The sequence below is a fragment of the Cyrtonyx montezumae genome, unplaced genomic scaffold, assembly GCF_038088225.1.
Source record: "Cyrtonyx montezumae isolate F1298 unplaced genomic scaffold, pur_monq_1.0 scaffold_21, whole genome shotgun sequence".
NCBI classification, from domain to species: domain Eukaryota; kingdom Metazoa; phylum Chordata; class Aves; order Galliformes; family Odontophoridae; genus Cyrtonyx; species Cyrtonyx montezumae.
In genome coordinates this window covers 560,702-581,754 of record NW_027071948.1, presented here as the reverse complement: position 1 = coordinate 581,754, position 21,053 = coordinate 560,702, and the positions used below count along the sequence as shown (strand labels likewise).

The 21,053-nt window shown below is 69.6% G+C and overlaps 3 protein-coding genes across 4 annotated transcripts; 2 read left to right on the top strand and 1 right to left on the bottom strand.

Annotated features, from left to right (window-relative positions):
* Nucleotides 1-1,691: 1,691 nt before the first annotated feature.
* ACOT7 (acyl-CoA thioesterase 7) lies at nucleotides 1,692-6,745 on the bottom strand. The gene is given in 9 exon segments (XM_065737848.1): nucleotides 1,692-1,828; nucleotides 3,041-3,225; nucleotides 3,333-3,449; nucleotides 4,596-4,682; nucleotides 5,173-5,287; nucleotides 5,382-5,473; nucleotides 5,970-6,126; nucleotides 6,405-6,587; nucleotides 6,590-6,745. Coding segments are annotated over 9 exon segments (1,197 nt in total). The 3' UTR covers nucleotides 1,692-1,723.
* Nucleotides 6,746-9,531: 2,786 nt separating this feature from the next.
* LOC136049540 (espin-like) lies at nucleotides 9,532-20,830 on the top strand. Of its 2 annotated transcripts, XM_065737846.1 has the most exons (15): nucleotides 9,532-9,825; nucleotides 10,856-11,049; nucleotides 13,110-13,296; nucleotides 13,364-13,546; nucleotides 13,621-13,752; nucleotides 13,850-14,069; nucleotides 14,153-14,424; nucleotides 15,796-15,957; nucleotides 16,030-16,213; nucleotides 16,460-16,486; nucleotides 17,391-17,536; nucleotides 17,624-17,905; nucleotides 20,235-20,314; nucleotides 20,399-20,410; nucleotides 20,514-20,830. In XM_065737846.1, exons 1-15 carry the CDS (start codon nucleotides 9,532-9,534, stop codon nucleotides 20,659-20,661), a joined length of 2,523 nt encoding a protein of 840 aa, XP_065593918.1. In that variant the 3' UTR covers nucleotides 20,662-20,830. The 2 variants fall into 2 exon arrangements, with proteins under 2 accessions (XP_065593918.1, XP_065593917.1); XM_065737845.1 differs by lacking the exon at nucleotides 16,460-16,486 and having other exon boundaries at nucleotides 15,796-16,213.
* LOC136049541 (espin-like protein) lies at nucleotides 18,241-19,991 on the top strand. The gene has a single exon (XM_065737847.1). It carries the CDS (start codon nucleotides 18,302-18,304, stop codon nucleotides 19,613-19,615), a length of 1,314 nt encoding a protein of 437 aa, XP_065593919.1. The 5' UTR covers nucleotides 18,241-18,301; the 3' UTR covers nucleotides 19,616-19,991.
* Nucleotides 20,831-21,053: the final 223 nt, after the last annotated feature.

Here is a 21,053-nt window from a genome sequence, read left to right as displayed (position 1 = left end):
TGCCCACGTCCCTACACTGTGCTGTGCAGCACAGAACTCAGGGACCCCCACTCGGGGCACAGCGCAGCACCCACAGCGACCTGCACGGCTGCCACGAGCTATTCTGGGCTTCCCATTACAAGATTTTCTTTCTTAAAAATAACTGTAGGAAAACCAGCCTCCAGAGCCTGCTGTGCCACCGAGGGAAGCCCGCAGCCCACGCTGCTGGAGCCCCGGGAAGTTCCCGGACGCCCCACATCCGTGGTGCCGCCCGCGTGGGCCCCGCAGGGGCTGCTCCTCCACGCGTGACAATTCCCGCATGAGGGCACCACTCGGCTGTCCCCGGGGGGGTTGGGGGGGAGGGGGGCGGTGCAGCGCGCTGAGCAAAAAGAAGGGAGAAAAAAAAAGGCAGAAGAGGGGAAAAGCATCCGCTCTTATGTAACCCCGGCACCTCCGCGTCGCCCCGCGCGCATCTCTCGGGGGATTTCGGGGCGTGGGTGACATGGCCTCGAAGAGCCCCGGTGCCACCCACCTCGGCGACCCACGGACCGCCAGCGGACACCCCGTGCTCCGCGGATGCTCCGGAATCAGCGGCCCCGCGCTCCTCCCGCTCCCCGCCGGGTCCCGGCTCCCCCCGCCCGCCTCGGGTCCCCCGAACGGAACCGGGGCGGCCCGGAGCCGGGAGGCGCCGTCGGGCACAGCTCCGCCGCTTCCCCTCGGGCCGTCCGGGCTCCCCCGCTCGCCGCCCCCCCCGGCCGCCGCCGCCCCCCGCCCGGCACCGGAGCCGAGCCCCGCGCTCTTCGGCTGCCCGACGGCGGGCGCACCCGGCGTGCAGCGGGACGCCGCGGGTGCCGGGTTCGGTGCCGGTGCCGCCCCGCCCGTACCTTCCGCCGCGGGCGTAGCGCAGCCCGGCGCCGTGCCCCGCAGCGGGGCTGCCGCCCGCACCGAGCCGAGCGCCCAGCCGGGGCCGCGGCGGGCGGGCGGGAGAAGCACGGCGCATGCCTCGGCACCGCCCGCCGCGCCGCACGGGCACGGACCCCGGCCCGGCCCCCGCCCCCTCTACGGCCCCGGCAGCGGCCGCCCCAACCCCCGCTGCGAGCCGCGGCTCCGCCGCTCTGCTCCCCGATCCCGGGGACCGCCGAGTTGTTCCCCACCCACCCCCCAACCCCGGCCCTCCCCCGCCCCACGACCCCCACCCGAGTGCCGTCCGCGGGGCCCCGGCCCCTCCCGTAAGGAGCGGGGGGGGGGGGTTCCCACCGCCCCCCAGCGGAGCGTCCGCGGCTCAGAGCGCGGCCATCGGGATGAGCTCCAACCCGGCGCTGCCGCCGCCGCTGGAGAACACAATGAAGTGACACCCGTTTTATTTCAGTCAAAGATGACAGACTTTATTTATGTCACGGTATTCCTTAAATAACTCGGATGAAACTACGTGGAGGTTTAATGGGACGGGCTGAGACACTCAGTGCGATACTTGGGTCGCGTTCAGAGCTGCGAGAATCATAAATAAGCTTTGGTGTACGTTTTTAGGACATACTGTAAAGTGTAACACAGCATCACAAAGACTCGAGGCCTCGTGGGTCCCTCCCGCTGCCACGTGCGCCGGGGGACGCTCCTGTCCGCCAGCCCCACAGCACATGGGGCGAGGGGGGGGGCGGGAGCGGCACGGCCCTCCTGCGGCCCCGCGAGGCCCCGCACACGCAACACAACACGAATGGGGACGGGGAGGGGGGGCCACGCGGGGCCGTCAGTGCTGCACCGCCCGCTGCAGCTGCGCCTGCCGCTTGGCTTTGGTCTGCAGGTAGCGGCCCTTCCCCTCCTCGAAGCGCCTCTTCTCCTCCTCGCTCTCTGTCTGGCGGAAGGAAGCGGTGCCACGAGCGTCAGCCCCACGAGGAGCGGAACGGCGCGTGGGCAAAGCGGAGGGCCGCACTGCAGCTCCGGCCCAGCTGGCGGGCTCTGCATCGCCCACTGGAGGCTCGGCCGCATCCGCCGTGGGCACACGCACCCACCGTGGATGTGCCCCCCCCCCCCCCCTCAAAGCTCTGCTCCGCCCCGGGGGCCCCGCGCAGCCCCCACCCCACGGGGAGAAAAAAGAAATGCCATCGCTGCACGGCTCCCTCGGAGAGCTCGTTAAAGATGCATTACTCTGAGCTCCGCCGGGACAATAGAGATGAATAATTAAATCAGTGCCAGCGCAGAGATGCCACTGAGGCTGCCCGGCCTGGACAGGAGGAGCAATCACAGCCGAGAGCCGCGCTCACTGCGACGTCAAACCCCACGGAGGTGACCCTGGTGTGGCTGCACTGCACGGCCGTGGGCTGCCCCACTCCATGGACCACAGAATTTGGGATGGCACAGAGTCCATACGCCCGGGAGGGGTGAGCAGCGCTCAGGCAGTGCACCAGGAGCCCCCCAGCAGCACCGGGCCCCGCCAGGATGAACCCACAAGTGGCACACTGCAGCCCAGCACCACGCACGGCCCACGGTGGAGCCAGGGAAGCACAGACATGGGCTGCATCCCTCCTGGGGCAGCACTGCAGCTCCTGCTGCGGCAGCCGAGGTGGGACACAGCTCTGCAGGACGCAGCTGGGGGGGCTGCAGTTAGCTGACAAAACGCTCCGAAAAGCTGCAGAGCACAGAACAGGAGACCCACACGACATGCAGCGTTCAGCGGCACCAGGGGAGCAGTGCAGTGGGGGGGGGCCATGGGATGGCTGCGGGGAGGGGGGCCTGCAGAGCTCAGCACCACGGTTTCCTCCATCGCTGGAAAGGAAAATCCATCTCTGTGCTGGCAGTTTGCAACCAGAAGAGATTACAGAAACCCACCCTGCAGCCTGGCTGGGAGAGGCTTGCTCAAGCCTATGCTTTTCTACTGAATAATTCAAGAAGAGGTTTTATTGGACAACAAAGGCCTGAGGGCATCACATGAAAAGCCCAAGCACGGAAAATATTTGGTGTTTAATAAACAAGCAGCCTGAAAGCTGCCGTGCTTGCAGCAGAGCAGAGCGACAGCGCTGAGCCACGAGGAAGCAGCAAGCCCCCAGCAGCATCCCTGCGAGCTTACCAGCAGCTGGGGCACCGGCAGCGGCTTCCCCTCCTTGCTGAGCGACACGTAGGTGAAGAAGGCGCTGACGGCGCGGTACCGCTCCTGCGGCTCATCCACGAACGGGTCGGCGTCCACAAACACTTCGATTTCCATGGACTTATTGCTCGTGAAGGTCATGCGCCCGGAGATGGTGATGACGCTGCCTGCGGGCGCAGAGCTGCAGCGGTACCGCCCCGCGGGGACCAGGGCCCCCCACCCCAGGGTGCTCTGCTTTGCGGCGGGCTGCCCGAGCCGTCCCCCGTCCCCTCACCTTTCTTGATCTTCTCGTGGAAGTTGATGGCGTCCACGGAGGCGGTGACGATGTTGGTTTTGCAGTGGCGGGCGGCCACGATCCCGGCGACCTCATCCATCAGCTTCATGGTGACCCCTGCGGGGGGAGAGCTGAGCTCCCGAAGCCCAGAGGCTGTGGAGCTTGCAGGTTCCCCCCCAGAACCACCACCCAGAGCCTCGAAGCCCGGCCATGTGCCTGGCCCTGCACACGCTGTGTGCCCCCCAGGTCCCCCCCCCACATCCCTGCGGAGCCGCCGACCCACAGGAAATCACTCCTGCAAATTACAGTCATTTCACACGTGGTATTTATAATCCAGGATTTGCAATTTAAAAGACGCCACCAGAACTGTGGGATTCACAGCCTGGCTGTGTCGGTTTCCCAGGCTTTATTAAGCAGAGAAAAAAATAAATAAAACCCCCAACCCCTATCTGGCTCCCAACATCTCCAAACATCTGCTGCTGCAGATCCTCCCGAACGCAGCACTGAACCGCCCGTGGGTCTCAGCACACTGCCTGACCCGCAGGGATCCGTTCCTAAGAGCATTCCTTTCCCCATAGCCAACCCCTCTGCAGGGCCGTGTGCCGACCTGGATGGCACCGCCGGGAATGCAGCGTTGCCATGGCAACTGCCCATTTTTATTACTGCCAGGATGGTGCCGACCCCCGGGGAGGAGCGGAGCTGCCCGACCCCCCCAGGCCGTGTCACTGCCGGTTAAGTCACTTCACTGCCCTGCTGGGAAGAGGGGCAGGAGCTGTGCTCGGCCCCAGCACTGCATCTCCACGTGAGGGGACATTTCCCGGATCCTGCGGCTCGCCCTGGTGCTGTTCTTACCCCGCCCGCTGCCTGCTGCTAATTACACCTCTCCCTTGCTAATCAGACCTTGAGGTTTGGTGGCACCTCAGCTCTGCTCTTCAGGACGGAGCCCCGGAGCTCCGCACGCAGCGCTTCGGAGGTGGATGAGAGCCCTGCACAGCTCAGTGCTCCCCCCCCTGGGCCCATTTGCAGCTCCGGGCTCCTGGGGCTTCGCTCCTGTGAGCCCATTACCGCACACGGAGCCATCATGCCCCGCTGAGGGACCGTGAGAAACCACGTAAGTGGTGCAGCATAACTGTCACCAAACACGGGCTGCACACACCGGCTGCACTGTGCCCACGTGGCAGCTTTTCCCCTCCCCCCACACCCACCAAAGCCCACGGACCGATCCGGTGCCTGACCCCGCGCGTGGCCGCGCCGCTCGCTCACCTCCGTGCACGAAGCCGAGCAGCGTGCAGTCGGATGGGCCCACCAGGTGGATCAGGCTGGACTGGCTGTAGCCCACCGTGTGTGGCTCTGCTCACAGGGAGACACAGCGGGGTCAGCGTGACGCTCCCACATCAGGACCCCACAGCCACGCGAGGGCCACGAAACCCAAGTGACAGAAATCGTGGACAGAAAACCCGTCCGCGCAGCCAACCTCGGGGCACTGCTCACTGCACGCCGTGCCGCGGCCTTACCTTTCGTCTGCCTGTCTGCGAGCATGAGGAGCAAGGGAGAAAAGGCCTTTAAGCAACCTGCATTATTCATGACCGCCAAGGTGACCCAGCTCTGACCCTGCACCCCCATGTGCAGCCCGGGTTCATTCTGGGATTGGTTCCTCAGGCCACACCGGGGCTGTAAGCGCCCACGTGCCCCACGCTCGGCCCCACAGTGGCACTGCAGCACTGCTTGCACACAGCGAGCTGCAGGAGTGCCCCAGCTCAGCCCCCCACCGCCCCACCGGACCCCAGAGCCCGCAGCCACCGCTCGATCCGCACTGCAAACACCGCCCCGGCCTGGTTACCTGGGTTGATCACCGGCAGGATCACGTCGCCGTTCCTCTGCTTGGTCTCCAGCCGCTCCAGCTTCTGCTCCTCGTAGCGCTTCCTGCCCTCGTCCTCCTGCTCCTTGTGCACGTACTGCAGCGAGAGGCACACAGCGTTGTGCCCCCGGATGGCACAGATGAGGACCCCCGCCTCCCACCCACATCCCCGCTGCACCCAGCAGCCCTACCTGGATGGGGGGCACCTCCACCACCTTGTTCACATTCTTCAGGGACAGTGGCACGTACCACAGCGTCGCTTTGTTCGTCACCTTCTTCGCCCCTGGAAGAGGAGGGCAGTGTGAGCAGTGCTGAAGCATCCCGACAAGCCCAGCTGGTAACCACGGCAACTGCAGGGAAGGGCTTTTGTCAGGAAAAGCTGGAAGCGTGTGCTGAACGATCCCATCCTTTCACCAGAAGCAGCAGCAGCGCCGTCAGAGGCCACAGAGCTGTGCCCCCACGTCCCAGCTGCTCTGCCCCTCCCACCCAGCCCGGCCCGGCGCCGCAGGGAGCAAAGCCGAGGTACCAACGCGTGCCCCCACCTCACAGCACTCATTTCCCAGAGCTCTGAGGTGTTCGCAGCCCCTGCCTGGAGTTTTGGCTGCACCAAAAACTCTGCAGCAGACCTGGGTGCAGGAGGTGGGGCAGAAAGCTCCACGTGCCACCGGGCAGCTGCCGTGGGGCACACACAGCGCCCTGCACGGCACGGAGCCACAGCAGCAGGGATGCCGGGGGTGAACGCAGCCCCCCAGCGTCCTGCCCTCCTGGGAACCGTGTACCTGTTAAGATGTTTTCAGACATCACGTTGACCTGGACTTCCACGGAGTGCTTGGAGGTGTAGGTGATCTCGGCGCTGACGTTGGCCACCTCCCCGATGCACATGGGTGACAGGAAGTCCGTCCGCTCCACGCGCGCCAGCGCGGCCACGCAGGGCTCCTGGGGCACAGCACCCACGGTCGGGATGCGGCAACGGGGGCACCCGGGAGGGAGAGGAGGGCACGGGGCCGCCGCAGCCCGGGGAGGATCGGCACTCTGTGCCCGCGGCGCTGCGGGGCCCTCCCTCGTGCACGAGCACAGGAAGCGCAGCCGCGTCCCCGGCAGCACCGCGGGGCAGGGAGGGCGGGAGCGGGGGGCACCGCTTCCCGAACCGAAGCAGCGCAGCCCACGCCGCACGAAGGGGCGAACACGGCGGACCCCCCCACCCCCCCGCTCACCCCCTGCCCGGAGTTGCAGTGCCGGGTGCTGATGATGGCTCCCGCCTCCTCGATCATCTTCAGCACGGTGCCGCCGTGCACGTTGCCCGCGATGTTGGCGTCGTCGGGGCGCATGATCCTGCGGAGGCAGCGCTCAGCGGCGTGGGGGTCCCGCCCCGCCATGCCGTGCCGTGCCGCGCCGCGCCGTGCCGGATGCCGGAGACGTCAGCACGTGGCGAGCGCTTCCTGCCCGTCACCGTGGAAACCGCCCGGTACCCGCCGCGCTCGGGCCGCCCCCCGCCCCGCGCCGCGCCCCGATCCCATCCCGGCGGCACCGCGGTACGCCCCGGGACCACCTCCATCCCGGGCTCATCCCGGGCCCCGCCGCCCCGCCCCGCTCCGCCGCGCCCCGAGGGCGGCTCAAGGGCACCGGCACCGGGCGGGCGGCGGCACCGGGACCGCGGCGGGGCGGCGTTACCTGGACACCTGGATGGTGGCCGGGCCCGGGCCCGCCGCGCCCCGCTCCGACATGGCGGCACCGGCACCCGCCAGCAACGGCGCTGCGGCGGCGGCGGCACCGAACCGAGAGCGCCCGCCCCGCCCCGCCCCGCCCGTGCGCAGGGGGCGGAGCCGCCGCAGTGCCCGCGGGAACCGCGCGGGAGCGCTGCGGGGCGCGCAGGTCCGGAAGGAGCGTCCGCCCGTCGGGGCCGGAGGGCGCGGCCCGGAGCCGGGAGCCGCCCGCCCCGGAGCGGCCGCGCTGGGGTTTCGCACGCCTCGGCCGCAGCCCCGGTGCTAACGGCTCCCGCGGACGGAAACCGCTCCGTGGGCGCTGGGGGTCTCATTCCGTGCGTCCCTGGGCACGCAGCCCACCCGCAGAGCTCCCCGCGCGACCCCCACGTGCCCAGGAGCGCGGGCCCCCCCTTCCCCGCACGGGGCAGAGCACCGCCATTGGCTCCCGCTCCCACCCGCGGTGCATTGCGGCGCACCCGCGGCCCACGGGTGAGCCCTGAGCTGCGCAGACACGCGTGCGTGCCCGGGGCACGCCGCCCCACACCTTTCCCACGCTCACGCAGGGCTCTGCTCCAGCTCTTGACCCGGGAATGCCGAGTGAAAGTGCTTTTCTCCACCGGGAGGGCCGCGGCGTGCCTCGGGGGCACGAGGGAGGGGCCCCTCGTTACCGGCTCCCACCCGAGCACTGAGCACTGAGCCAAGCACTGTGCGTGGGGGGGGGGCTCGGGGAGCCCACGGCCTTCGTGTCAGCTCCTCTGCCATCCTTCCCAGCGAGCGGCACGGGAAGCGTGGATGCAACACGTGTCCTGCTCGGCTCCTCTGAGCCCCAAGCTGCACCCACCGCAGCCAGGACCTGGCACGGCCTCCACGTGCCCACGGATGGGGCCAGGGACAAGCCCGGGCCTGGCGCAGGAGTGGGATGCGAGCGCTGCCAGGCTGTTGCATCAGGGTGCCCGTGCCACAGCTTGCCCGGTAATTAGACGTGACCGTGGCCGTGGACGGACCGTGCTGGCTGCCAGGGCAGCTGCTGACACCCCTCTGCTCCCGGGCAGCGTGCGGTGCTGGGCTGGGGGTGGGAGTGGGGGGCAGTGCCGGCGCTGCTGGGGCAACCCCTGCTCAGCTTTGGCCAAAGATTTATTTGTACAAAGGGTTGGGGGTCCCCGGGGTCTGCACAAATAAATAGGGCTATGTACAGCCGTGCGTGGGGGCTACCAGGGCTGCCAGAGGGGGGGGTCGGCGGGGCGGGGGCCAGCAAAGAGCCCAGGCGGGCCAGGCAGGCACGGTACCCAGCACAGAGCTCTCGGAGGGCTCTGCAGAGAGACGGCCGTGAGCACCGGGATGGACGGGGCGGACCGGCGGGGATGGAGAGGGAGGAAAAGGGTCAGACGGGGAGAGATCGACGTGGGGGGCGGGAGAAGGGGAGCAGGGCCGGGCCGCGGCACTCACGTCCTTGCAGACGAGCGGCAGGATGAGCGTTTTGAGCTGGCTGAGGCTCTCGTTGATGCGGGCACGGCGGCGTTTCTCCAGGAGAGACTTGAGGGTCTGCGCGGAGAAGGGGCCGTGAGGCCGGGGGGGGAGGGGGGGGGCTCTGCGGCTGCGGGACGGCGACCGAAGGGGACATCGCGCTCCGGAGCTCCGTCTCCGCCAACGCCTTTAAGAGCCGCGGGGCCGCCCCGCCTCCGGACCCCGCGCGGGAGGCAGAGCGGGGACGGTGAGGCAAGGCGGGGGGGTGGGCAGGTAGGGAGGGCAGGGCGTGCAGGTAAGGGGGCAGGCAGGGCAGGGGGCGGGCGGAGGGTGGCCCGGCCCCGCCGCTGTCCGCCGTGCTGGAGCCGCCGCCGCTGTCCGCGGTGCTGACGGAGCGGGGTCGGACGGGGCGGGGGTCGCGGGCCGTCCACGGTGAGCGCCGTCGGTGCCAGCAGCGCCCGCCCCGCGCTGCCGGTGCCGGGAGGGAGGAGCGCTGCGGACCACGTGGGGACGCCCCGGGGTCCTCACCCTGCGGACACCCGAGGGGTCGGCGCTGGGGGGGAGGAGTTCCCCCGGGCCGCGACCGACAGCTCCAGGTCCTTTCCGGCAGAGGCGCGGACCCGGGCGCGCGAGTCCCGGGACAACCGCAGATCCTCTCGGACAGTGACTTTCTCGTCCCGACGGCTGAAACTCAACTGCCGCAGCTGCGGCACGACGGCAGTCCCCGGCTCCCGCAGACCGCCCGAGCCCGCAGCACCCGGAGCGGAGGCACCGCACCCCGCGGCCACGCTCCGGGAACTCGGAGCAGCTCCGTCCGCGTCACCCGCCGCGAGGGCTCCCATCCCCGGTGGCTGCGGGGTCTCGGGGACACCGGCGGTCTCCGAGCCCCGTGCTCTCCCCCTTCCCCCCCGCCCCCCCGAGCCCGGGCAAGGCTGCTCTGCGTCCCGGGGACCGGGCACGCGGCGGCGGGCGGGTCTCCGTGCCCCGACGGTCGGGCTCCCGCCGGGGCCGCGCGGCGCGGGGCGACGTGGGCGGGGGTGGGGGGGCGACGGGGCGGGTCGGCCCCGGAGGAGGAGGAGGAGCCGGCGGGGCCGGGCCGCCGCGCCTCCGGAGCGCCGCGCAGTGCCAAGCGGCGGCCGGACGGCCCCGGCGCGGCCGGTCCGGGGCCGGGACCATGGCGCTGGAGCGGGCGCTGCAGGCGGCGCGGCAGGGAGACGTGGAGGCTCTGCGGGGGCTGCGGGCGGCGGGGCTGCTGCGGCCGGGGCTGCGGGACGCGCTCGGAGCCTCTCCCGCTCACCACGCAGCCCGCGCCGGCCGCCTCGCCTGTCTGCGGTACCTGGCGGCCGAGGCCGCGCTCCGCGGAGACGCGCGGGCGCGCAACGGGGCCACGCCGGCCCACGACGCCGCCGCCACCGGCAACCTCGCCTGTCTCCAGTGGCTGCTCACGCAGGGGGGCTGCGGCGTGCAGGTGCGAGCGGCCGCGGGACGGGGACGGGGAGCGGGGCTCGACGGGGCGGGTGCGCGGGACGGGCGGCGGGGCCCCGGGGGGGGCGGGACGGCTGCCCCCGCCCCTGCGGCACCTCCGGCCCCGGGGAGGATCCCGGCGGGGGCCCGGAGGCGTTTCGACACACCCCAAAGACCACCTCGGCGCGCTGCTAAGATGAAGCGGAGCGGAGTCCCCTGCCCAGGGGGCAGAGCAGAGATCGGCGCCCCGAAGGGCGTCCCGGGAGCGGGGGCTCCGGAGCCGGGGTCTGGCGGGGGAAGGAACGCTCCCGGCTGCGTGGGTCCGCGTGAAAGCCGCCGTCCGCGGGGTGAAGGTCACGCACGGACTCTGCCGAGAGCAGGCAGCCACGCGCAGCCCCTGCGCTGCTCGACGGCGGAGGGTCCGGTCCTGCGTGGGGTTGGGAGCTGCCGGCATGGCACTCGGAGCGGTAGATCTGCCACACGCGAGACAAAGCCACGCAGCCCTTAGGAGGGGATGGAGGTTGGGGTGGGAGTTCGGGCGCTGTGACCCGGGGGCACCGGCAACTTCTCGGGCTTACACAACCAGAGCGAGCCCCGGGGCAGATAAGCAGCTTGCCCAGGGCTGGCTGAGAGGTAACAACATGTGACGTGGAGGAGGAGGAGGAGGAGGGGTGGGAGAGGTGATTAAGCAGGAAGGAAGGACGGGTTCAGCACGGTTCGGCGCCGTTCTGGCCCGGGGCCAGCTGAGCTCTGTGCCCCGCGGAGCGAGGAGGGCAGCGGGGCCGGGACGGCAGTGAGCCCCGCGGCAGAACAAGAGGAGCTTTGTGCAGAGCCGGGATGGTGAAGTGCTGCTGGGGCCCGCGGGGACCTGGCACGCTTATGGAGATCCTCTGCCGTCCTTCCCAGGGCCATCCTCCCGTGACCTGCAGGGCTGCCCACGCTCGGAGCACATGAAACCTCTCTGCCCCTCCAGCTCGTCCCCCCCAGCCCCACGCTCTCCTGGGAGCCAACGTCCTCTCCCCTTCCTCCCGCAGGACACTGACAACTCCGGTGCCACTATCCTACATCTCGCAGCCCGATTCGGTCACCACGAGGTGATCGAGTGGCTCCTCCGCTTCGGAGGCAGCGACCCCACGGCAGCCACAGACACGGGAGCGCTGCCGGTCCACTACGCTGCGGCCAAAGGGGATTTCCCTTCCCTGCGACTTCTCTTAGGACACTGCCCAAGGTAACGGCCCCCAGCTGCCGATGGGGGCATGGGGGCAGTGCACGGAGGATTCGGGCTTTTTAGGGGAGCAAGGTGCCCGCTGCCAACCCCTCCCCCCCCCTCAAATCCACCTCAGCCGCTGGGCAGGGTGCCAGCGCTGGGGGCCGGCCGCGTGCATCCCCTGCTGCACGGCTCCAAGGGCAACGCGGCAGCATTGTCACCTGGGCACGCAGCTGTGCTTTCTTTATCACCCGCAGAGAAAGGGCGAGGAGGAGCACAGCGGGCGCTGACAGAAATACGGCCACGGGGCGCGGGCAGCGCTGCGGGGTTTGTTCCCTGCGCTCGTGGCACGGGGCGATAACACAGCCGCCTTTGTCCACCTCCCTTATGTAAATGGCTTAGGCTGCCGGCGGAGGAGAGGTGACCTTTCCCGCTGCCTCCAGGAGCACACGGCCGCACGCTGCCCCGCACCACCGTGGTCCTGCACGGTGCCCTCACCCCCTGCGCAGCCCCCCCGAGGCCCGGGGATGCGGTGCAGCAGCCGCAGAGCACCCCGTGCTGAGCCACCCCGGGCTCACGATGCGATTACACGGCTCTAATCTCATTTCCCACGGTGGGCAGAGGCTCTATAAATAACGGGGGCCCTGGCTGAGGGGGGGCATGGGGACGTGCCTCCCTACCGTGCCATGCTGGGCAGGCTCAGGGGCACGAGGGACCCGCTCAAGCTGCCCCCAGCCCCACTCAGGACCCCATCCCTCTCACCCTCTGTAAGCAGCCCCCTATGCCGGGCTGCCCCTGCCCTTTGTCTCCTTGCCCCAGTAGTTCTGGCCCTCTGGGGGCACCTGTGCTGCCCCACGCCCAGCTCCATTAACCCTCCCCACCCCAGGCCCTGTTCCCTTGCAGCCACGGCTCCGCTTGCTCCCTGTGCTGTCCCCCTGCTTGGCTGCAGCCCTTTCACACCGAGTTTTGCGTTCCTGCTGGGGTTAATCTGCTGCCAGCTGCCTTCCCCCGCCGAGGTGGCCCCTGAATTATTTACTGCTCGCCCTGTGCCTCGGAGCAGGCTCCGTTACAGCTGTGAAATTCAATCCCAGGACGCCGTGGGATGTGGCTGCAGCTCGGGTGGGCGCGTGCTGGGCTCTGAAACACCAGTGGGGTTCCCAGCACCACCATCCCAGCACCATCCTGCTGCAGCCTGCCACCCTTGATCCCCAGCAGCTGGTCCCAATGCAGGTGGCAGTGCAGGGCCGCAACCATCTGGTGCAGCACTCCCTGGCTCACAGCCACCACTCAGCAGAGTGGATTAACCTCTCCTCATAACGGAGAAATGGCGATTACAGATTGGGATCGTACCCAGCGCACCCACACCACGTGGTTACACCACCCCCAGGGGCTCTGCCGACCCCCCAGCTCTGTCCCCAGTGGGACGGGTCCTGCAGCACAGCGCAGTGTGGGGCTGCAGCGCCTGGGACGGTCTCACAGTTACAGGGATCAATTATTAAGGGCCCCTGATCTGTGCGATAACAGAGCGGAGTATTTGTTGCACTTCCTTTTTTAAATATTCATCAGGTTTTGGTGGAGCGCTCACAAAACTCAGCTTCCTGCACGGCGGGGATGAGGGATGTGGGGCAGGGAATGTGGGATGTGGGGTGCCAAGGGCTGCCCAACGGGAGGGGGCTCAGCAGTGGGGCAGGGCAGTGCCACGGCGCAGGTCCGCCCTTCCCCGCTGCTGCAGGTGCCTAAGCTGCTTAATTAAAAATACCGCTAGATTGCAGTGTCCAAAAACAGCCCGAGGAATGCGATTAGCTCCAGCTTATTGACTTAGTGACCTCCTGCAGCAGCCGCTGTGTCTGCGTGGGGCTGCGGGCCGCAGGGTCCCAGCAGCTGGCACTGCTCTGCCTCCGTGCCACGCGTGTCCCAGGCGTGTCACCCCGTGTCCCTTGTGTCCTCATACACGTCCCCTGTGCCCCCATAACTGTGACACCCATGGCCCCGTGCTCTGCATCCTCACGACCCCGGTGCCCCACATGTTGGGTGCTCCCAGCGGAGGGGATCAGGCGCCCGGCGCTGTGCTCTGCTTGCAGCACGCTCAGTGCCCAGACCAAGACCGGTGCCACCCCTCTGTACCTCGCCTGCCAGGAGGGCCACCTCGAGATCATCCAGTACCTGGTGAAGGACTGCGGGGCCGACCCCCACGTGCGCGCCAACGACGGCATGACCCCACTGCATGCAGCGGCCCAGATGGGCCACAACACCGTCATCGTCTGGCTGGTAAGTGCTGCCCGGGCACGGCGTGGTGGCACGGTGTGGCGTGGCACAGCGTCCCTGTGCTCTGCAGATGAGCTTCACCACGGTGAGCCTGTCGGAGCGGGACGACGACGGGGCCACGGCCATGCACTTTGCCGCCAGCCGTGGCCACGCCAAGGTGCTGAGCTGGCTGCTGCTGCACGGCGGTGAGATCACGGCGGACGGTTGGGGCGGCACGCCGCTGCACGACGCTGCCGAGAATGGAGAGCTGGAGGTGGGTGCAGGCAGCTTGGGGAGCCCTGGGGTGGGGGGCACAGAGCCAGCTCTGCCTTGTGCCCCCTCTCCCAGTGCTGTCAGATCCTGGTGGTGAACGGCGCTGACCTCAGCATCCGTGACCAGGACGGCTACACGGCGGCCGACCTCGCCGACTACAACGGCCACATCCACTGCGCCAAGTACCTGCGCACCGTGGAGAACATGGTACCATGGCACGCCAGGACGTGGGGCAGGGGCACGGGGGGGGGGAGGGGCCGTGCGGGGTCTGGGTGCGGCCGCCTGAGCACTCGCTGTGCCGCAGAGCGTGGAGCACCGCGTGCTGTCGCGGGACCCCTCTGCGGACGGGGAGTGCCGGCAGCCTGACTCGGGCATGTCGTCGCCCAACACCACGGCATCGGCGCCCCAGGCGCGCTTCGAGGTCGGCTCCCCTGCCAGCACCCTCTCCAACTACGACTCCTGCAACTCCAGCCAGTCCAGCACCGGGGAGAAGAGGGGCGGCCCCCACGCGGCCCCCGCAGCCCGTGAGTGCCCGGGGCAGGGTGCGCGGGGGGGGGGGGGGGGGACACGGGCCGAGCTCTGCCGTGACCCCACCTCCCCTCTGCAGGGGTCCCCGAGCCGGCGCTCACGGACATGCAGGCTTACATGGACATGCTGAACCCTGAGACGCGGCCACGGGGCAGAGGACTGGCGAGCGAGGGCTCCCCACCGCCACCCCCCAGCTTCCCCCCCCCGCCACCCCCACCTGCCGTCCGGCCCCCTCCCCCACCCCCCGGTTACCCCGCGCCCGCACCTCCTGCTGCCCCCGACACCGCCGACATCTACGTGCGGGCCAAGAACAACCTGCGGCACGTGGACAGCCAGGCGCTGCGCAGAGAGGTACGGCCCCATGATCCCGGCCCGGCAGCTCCGGGGGGGGGGGGATGTGCCACCGGTGGGCGGTGAGAACCACCTCCTCCTGCTGGCACTCTGCGTGCCTGTCCCTGCTGGGGGGTATGGCAAGCTGGGGCCAGCGGTGCCCCGACATTGTGGTGGCAGTGGGTGGCTCTGATGCCCTGGCTGTGCCAGCACGCCGCGCCACACCGTGTGGGTGACATGTGCCAAGCCCACGTGGCGCCGGCGGTGGCACCGACGCAGCGTCCCCGGGCGAGCTGGGCGTGGGCAGCTGTGCGGAAGCGTGGGGTGCAGGCAGCAGCTGTAACCTGAGTGCCCGGCTCCGGTATCACCTGCACCGCAGGTGTCGGGTGGCATTGCTGGCGCTGCCAGGAGCTGAGAGGGCTCAGCGGGACGCTCAGGTAAGAGGGGTGCAGCCACCCAGGGCGGGGGGGTGCAGGGTGCGGGGGGCTCAGGGTCCTCCAGCTGTGGGCTGCAGCACCTGGCTGGGGTCATGGGCCTGGAGCACAGCCACGGGGTCCTGGTGCACAGCAGTGGGAGGTGCCGGGCGCTGGGGGGGGGGATGGGGGTCGGTGCCACAGTGTGTGCCGGCTCTGCTCCAGGCTCTGCTCCCCACTGTGCTCCCCACAGGATTTATTAGAGAATCTGGGGCTAATGAGCTGCCCTACCCGGAGCTAAGAACTGGGGCTGCCCACGGAGTATGGGTGAGCTCGGGCGCAGCCGGTGCCGGGTCCCGCAGCACCAACCCTTGCCCCCTCCCGTGGGGCTGTGGCCATGGCTGCCGCAGCCAGAGCCAGGCTTGGCGCAGCGCCCGGCAGAGCAGGAAGCACCGAGCTGGCATTTGTTGACTTAGCTGAGGCTGCAGGCTGCACGGAGCAGCCGGGCTCGCCATGCAAATGCCTCGGGCGGAGGTGGCACGCAGGGAAATGCAAATAGTGGGGCCCTGGGAGCGGGGTGTGGGATGCAGGATGCAGTGGGACCCCTCGCCGGGCAGCGGACAGCGCTGTGCCACGCGGCACGACCTGCAAAGCCCCGGAGGTATGCGGAGGGGTGAGCCGAGGCCGCGCTGCCGCGGGTCTTACAGCCTTAATAGCGACATTGGCTGCCAGGTTTGCAGCAGGGCTCCCGGCCGCGGGGATAAGCTCCAGCTCCTGGCTAATCCGCGGGGCCGGGACACGGCACTCCCGTTCCCAGGGGGTTATCCCAGGGGAAGCTCAGCCGGGCTCCTGGGCACGGGGTCAGGGTGCCAGGCACCGACAGGGCCCACCACCGGCCCACGGCACGCACCCATCCTCTGCCCCACGGCCGCGCGGGCACTTCGCCCTGCACAGCCGCTGAGCCGCGCTCCCGTTGCAGCTGGCATCGCGCGAGGGCAGCCCCGAGGGTCTGCGCAGGGCCGACTCCACGCGGCGGTCGCGGAACTTCAGCAAGCAGCCGAGCACAGGTGACTACTACAAGCACCTGGGGCCCAGCGCGGCGGAGCTGCCCAGCCCACGCAGGATGGCACACAGCGAGGAGGTGAGCGCAGCCCCGGCGCTGCGCGCGTGGCGATGCTCCGACCCCGGCTCACCTCTGCCCGCGCTCTTCCAGGGCTCTCCGCTGCCCGCGGACGCCATGCACAATGGGGGCCCGGCAGAGAGCAAGCCCAGCACCGAGCTCCCGCCGCCACCGCCGCCGCCGCCGCTGCCCGATGCCGCCTGCCCACCACCCCCACCGCCCCCCCCGCCGTCCGAGCCGCCCGCCGGGCCCCGCCGCTCGTCCTCCTCCACGGGAAGTAAGTCCGGGCTGTGCGGCAGCGTGCTGAGGGCACACAGCTCTGCACCGCCGCCCTGCGCTCCGTGCGGCGCAGCTCCTGACGGTCTCTCTGTCCTTCTCTCCTCCGGTCTCGGCGCGGGGGCTCCCACGCCTGCCCGCCCCCACTTGCTCTCACTGCTGGCTGCTTCTCTTCTCTCTTGTCTTGTGGTGGCCAAATCCTTCCTCTGCTACACGCGCTGTGCCGCCTCTCTTCTTCTCCCCCTAGAAGGAAAGGCTTTGAGACAGATGAAGAGTAAGTACCGCAGCTCGGTGCTCTTTGCCGGGAGCAGGGCACCTCGATGGCATCGCATGTGCTGCGATCAGAGCTCACACGTGGTGCTGAGGCACGCGGTGCCGGGGGCACCCAAAGTGTCCCAGCTCCGACGGCCACCGGGACATGCTCCCCGCAGCCCAGCGCGGTGCAACCCACACGACACATCCCAGGCCACGAGGCCAACGTCGTGCCCAGTGCCAAGCAGGGGCCCTGTGCTGACACGGCTCGGGCTGAGGCGGGCACAGAGAGTGGGGCCATCCGGCAGGGCTGGCAGGGCCCCGTGCCCCCCGCGGTCCCGCGGCCCCGTGCACAGAAAGCCTTTGTTCGTGCTCAGCCGGCCGGCATTACCTCGCCACGTGAGCGCACGGCCGCTCCCCCGCCGCTGATTGCAGCGTGCTGGTTGGCAGCAGCTCAGCGCCCGCTTTATTAGCACCGGCTCCCGGGGGCCGGGGGGCTCAGCAGCACTGGATGGCATTGCGAGCACTCGGCTGTGCCCGTGGCACCAAGAGGCGTCCGGGCCCCGGCGCGGCACAGCCGAGCGGGCGAGCGCAGGGCGGCGGGGAAGGGGCTCTGCCTTGCTGCAGCACCATGGGCCGTTAGGGACACACGCATGGCTGGCATGGACGGTGGGTGCCTGTGGGGCACGGCGCTGCAGGGAGCACTGGGCTGTCCTGCCGTGCCCCTCTGTCCCATCTTTGAGGTCGCAGTGTCACAGCAGGGTGCCGTGGGGCTGTGCTTGCAGGCAGCGCTCAGGGCGGGGCGGTTGGGTGCAGGGTGCTGGTCCGGTGGGGCTCTATGGGTTTCTGGCCGCTGCAGCCCCCACAGCTGGGGGCAGGGGCTGGCGGCAGCATGGCTCTCACCGTACAATGCCTTCCTCCACTAGGCACCAAGTCGTTCAACATGATGTCCCCCACCGGTGACAACTCGGAGCTTCTGGCCGAAATCAAAGCTGGGAAGAGTCTGAAGCCGACGCCGCAGAGCAAAGGCTTCACCACCGTCTTCTCCGGCAGCGGCCAGGCAGGGGCCAACGTAGGTGGCAGGGGGCAGAGGGACGTGTGGGGGAGGGTTGAGGTGCAATGGGCACCCACCTTCCTCCCTCCCTCCTTCCCTCTGCAGGCTGACTCGCCAGCATCCTCCCCATCGCCCACCAGGACCCCCACCCCACCAGCCACCCCCGAGGCGGGGGGGCCACCGCGCTGCGTGGCGGGGGGCTCGCCAGAGCCAGTGCTTAATGGGAGCTCACCAGTGCCAGGGCCGGGGGCTGTGGCCCCCCCGGACGTGGAGGCTCTGGTGCCAAGCCACGACGAGCAGGGCCGACCCATCCCCGAGTGGAAACGGCAGGTGATGGTGCGCAAGCTGCAGCTCCGCATGCAGGAGGAAGAGGAGCAGCGGCGTAAGGTAGGGGGGGGGCTCACTGCGGGGCGTCGCGATCTGTGTGCGGTGAGAGCAGCCCAGGACCCGGCTCGTGGACGCGGAGCGGAACCGCATCGCTGCGCCCTCCCTCCGGGCTGGGGTGGCCCCGGCCCCGCGGCGTGCAGGGGATGGCCTCACCATGCGCGCTGTGGGTGCCGTGCACCCTGCCCGGCCGCAGACCCGTCCCGGAGCACTCATCCCGTGTGGTTACTGGTGGTGTGTGGTCCTGGCTCCCTGCTGGACCCCGGCGCTGGGGGGTTGGCACGTGCAGGGCTGTGGGGCGCGTCCTCAGGAGCTGTTTTGCCCTTTTTCCTGCCCTAGCTGGAGCCCGGGAGCGTCTCACCCCCCCCGTGTTGGCGCTACTCCGCTGCCCACGGGGGCATGCTGGGACCCTTTGGGCAGCTCATGACGGAGGAGGACATTCTCCGCATTGAGAGGCAAATCGAAAACCTGCAAGTGATGCATAAGGTGCAGACAGTGGAGACAGAGCTGGAGCAGCTGGAGGAGGAGCTGCAGCAGCTCCTGCCGCTCTCGGCCGCCCTGGCCCCCGAGCGCTTCTCCCTCGACCCCCGGCGCCTGCAGGGCCGTGCCGAGGACCTGCCCGCCTGGTGCAGCAAGACTTCCGCGCTACTGAGGAGCATGGCCGTGCTGCTGGCTGCCCTGGGGGGCCGCGAGAGCCCCGGGGCAAGAGGAGAGGCGAGCAGCGCCGTGCCGCAGAGGTCCCCCCCGGCTGCTGCCAGCACCCAGCAGGATGCCCGGCACGAGATCCTGCGCTGCGGTGTCTCGGTGCGCAGCCTGAAGGCCAACTACGAGGGGATGGTGGGAGCCCCTGTGCCCCGCGCCAGGGTCAGCAAGAGGAAGCGATCGCTGCCCTCCGGTGCGCTGACGGACGGCTGCAGCCGTGAGCCCGTCCTGGAGGAGGACTACGGGGATGAGGACGCGGACGGGATGCCGCGGCGGAGCCGCCCGGTGCAGACGGAGCTGAGCTGCCTGCAGGAGCGCATCGATGCGCACAAGGAGCGCGCCGTCTCCCTCTTCCTGGAGCACTGGAAGAAATGGGCGCTGGCGGAGGCACCGGGCTCACACGCCCGCGGGGACGAGCGGCTGCGGCGGCTCTGGAAGCAGCGTCAGGCCGTGGCGAGGCTGCTGGCACGCTGGAGGAGCGTGGCCCACCGTGTGCCGGGGCGGCAGATCCGGCGCCTGAGCCGCGCCGACGTGCTTTACTGGCCCGAGCACTTCTTGCCCCACGTGCGTGGCTCCCCCGTGCCCTACGACAGCCTCTCGCTGGACCTCTTCATGCTGGGCTACTTCCAGCTGCTGGAGATGAACCTCAGCCCCGAGGAGCGGCGCTTCCGCCACCTGCTGTGCTATGAGATGTTCGACCGCCTGAGCACCCACAGCTGGGAGCGCATCCGGCGCTTCCACCGCGCCGCGCTGGAGCGGGTCGAGGCCGGGCACCGCTGCTGGCTCGACGGCTTCGAGGACCTCAAGCAGGAATTCTTCGGGGGCGGCCCCACCAGCACGGCGGCAGCGGTGGGATCGCCGCCCGTGCCCCCCCGCCCGGCAGCCGCGGCGCAGGAGCCAGCGCAGCTGGTCTCGGAGCTGGGAGAGTTCAGCGATGAGGACATCTGCCGCTACATCGACCGCAGCTTCTCCTTCTGGAAGGAGAAGGAGGCGGAGATGTTTGATATCTGAGCCGGGCGGGGTGCTGCGGCGGCAGGGCCGTGGCCCACGGAGGAGTGGGGCTGCCGGGCGTGCAGCTGGGTGCGGGCAGCAGCGGGACCGCTGCGTGGCACGGCTCGGCCGCCCTGCTGCTCTCGTGGCCGGAGGGCTGCGGGTCGGCTCCGCGGACCGCCGGGTTTGGCTGTGTGCCGTCCCAGGTGCCCGGACCCCTCGGGGGTCCCGCGGGCGGCTGTGTTGAGGTTGCCGTGTGCCGCTTGCTGTGGCTGTGTGTTGTGCCCGGGGTGCTGATCCCCTCTGGTGTGGTGTTTGCAGTGCCGGGGCGGTGTGGGCCCCCACGTGTCCGTGCAATAAAGCTGTGTGTGCCGCGAAGGGCTCAGCGCTCCGCGCGCTCCTTGCTCACGCGTGCTCCCCGCGCCGGGGTAACGTGGACAGCGAAGGGGACCGGGACAGCGGGACCCGCCTGGCTCCGCGCCGCGTTGTGCCGTGCTAACTCCGTGCTCCCCGCAGCCGTGCGGGGATGTCCGTCGGGGGGGAGGGGGGGGCTGATGCTCAGGAGCCAGCACATCCTCGCTTCCCCCGCGGAGCCCGGCTGTGCTCCTGGGGCTGCCCGTAACGCGGCTGTTTGTTGCAGGAGAAGGAGGAGGAGGCGCGCCTGGCCAGCATGCCGGCATGGAGGAGGGACATCCTGCGCAAGAAGCTGGAGGAGGAGAGGTGAGCAGGGCGGGCGGGGGCTGCCTGTGCCGGCCGGCTGTCCCCGCCCCGCGCTAACGAAGTCTCATCCCTTTGCCTTTGCAGGGAGCAGAAGCGGTGAGTGCCACGCGTCCCCTCTCCTGGTGGGTGGGTGGGTGCGTGTGTGTGCGTGGGGGGGCTCGGTGACCCGCAATGCCCCGTCCCCTCTGCTACCGAGCAGGAAAGAGCAAGAGAAGCAGAAGCGAGAGGAGGAGGAGAAGGAGAAGGAGCAGTCAGAAAAGCTAAGGACTCTTGGGTACGATGAGACAAAGCTGGCGCCCTGGCAGCGGCAGATCATCCTCAAGAAAGGGGACATAGCGAAGCACTAGCCAGCCCCGCTCCCTGCGGCAGCGTCACCCCCCCGCGCGCTGCCCCCGGCTCTTCGCGGTGGGAGGAGGTCCCGCTCCGTGCCCGGTGCCCACCGGGATGCACAGAGCATCCTCCTCCCGCCGCCAACGGCCCCCGGTGCTCCCGCCTCGCCCGCCGTCCCGTCCCGCCGCCCCCGCCTGCTGCCCCCCAGCGCTGCCCTTCGCAGAGTGGGGCCCGGAGCCGTGCCGCGTGGGGGCTGCCGTGCCACCGGTGCACACCGTGTGCTCCCCGCGCTCCTTCCCTCCCCCTCCGGAGCTGCTAAGGGAGGCTTCCGGCCCACGTCTGACCCACACCCTCCGCGTTTCGGCGATTAAAACAATAAATCCCCTCCTGCAGTGCCCCGCGCCTTCCT

Coding starts and splice junctions, on each gene's coding strand:
- LOC136049541 (XM_065737847.1), top strand. CDS start 18,302: ATGCTGGGACCCTTTGGGCAGCTCATGACGGAGGAGGACATTCTCCGC.
- LOC136049540 (XM_065737845.1), top strand. CDS start 9,532: ATGGCGCTGGAGCGGGCGCTGCAGGCGGCGCGGCAGGGAGACGTGGAG. Junction 14,425..15,795: donor GCCAGGCGCTGCGCAGAGAG/GTACGGCCCCAT, acceptor CTCCCGTTGCAG/CTGGCATCGCGCGAGGGCAG. Junction 17,906..20,234: donor AAGAGGAGCAGCGGCGTAAG/GTAGGGGGGGGG, acceptor TGTTTGTTGCAG/GAGAAGGAGGAGGAGGCGCG.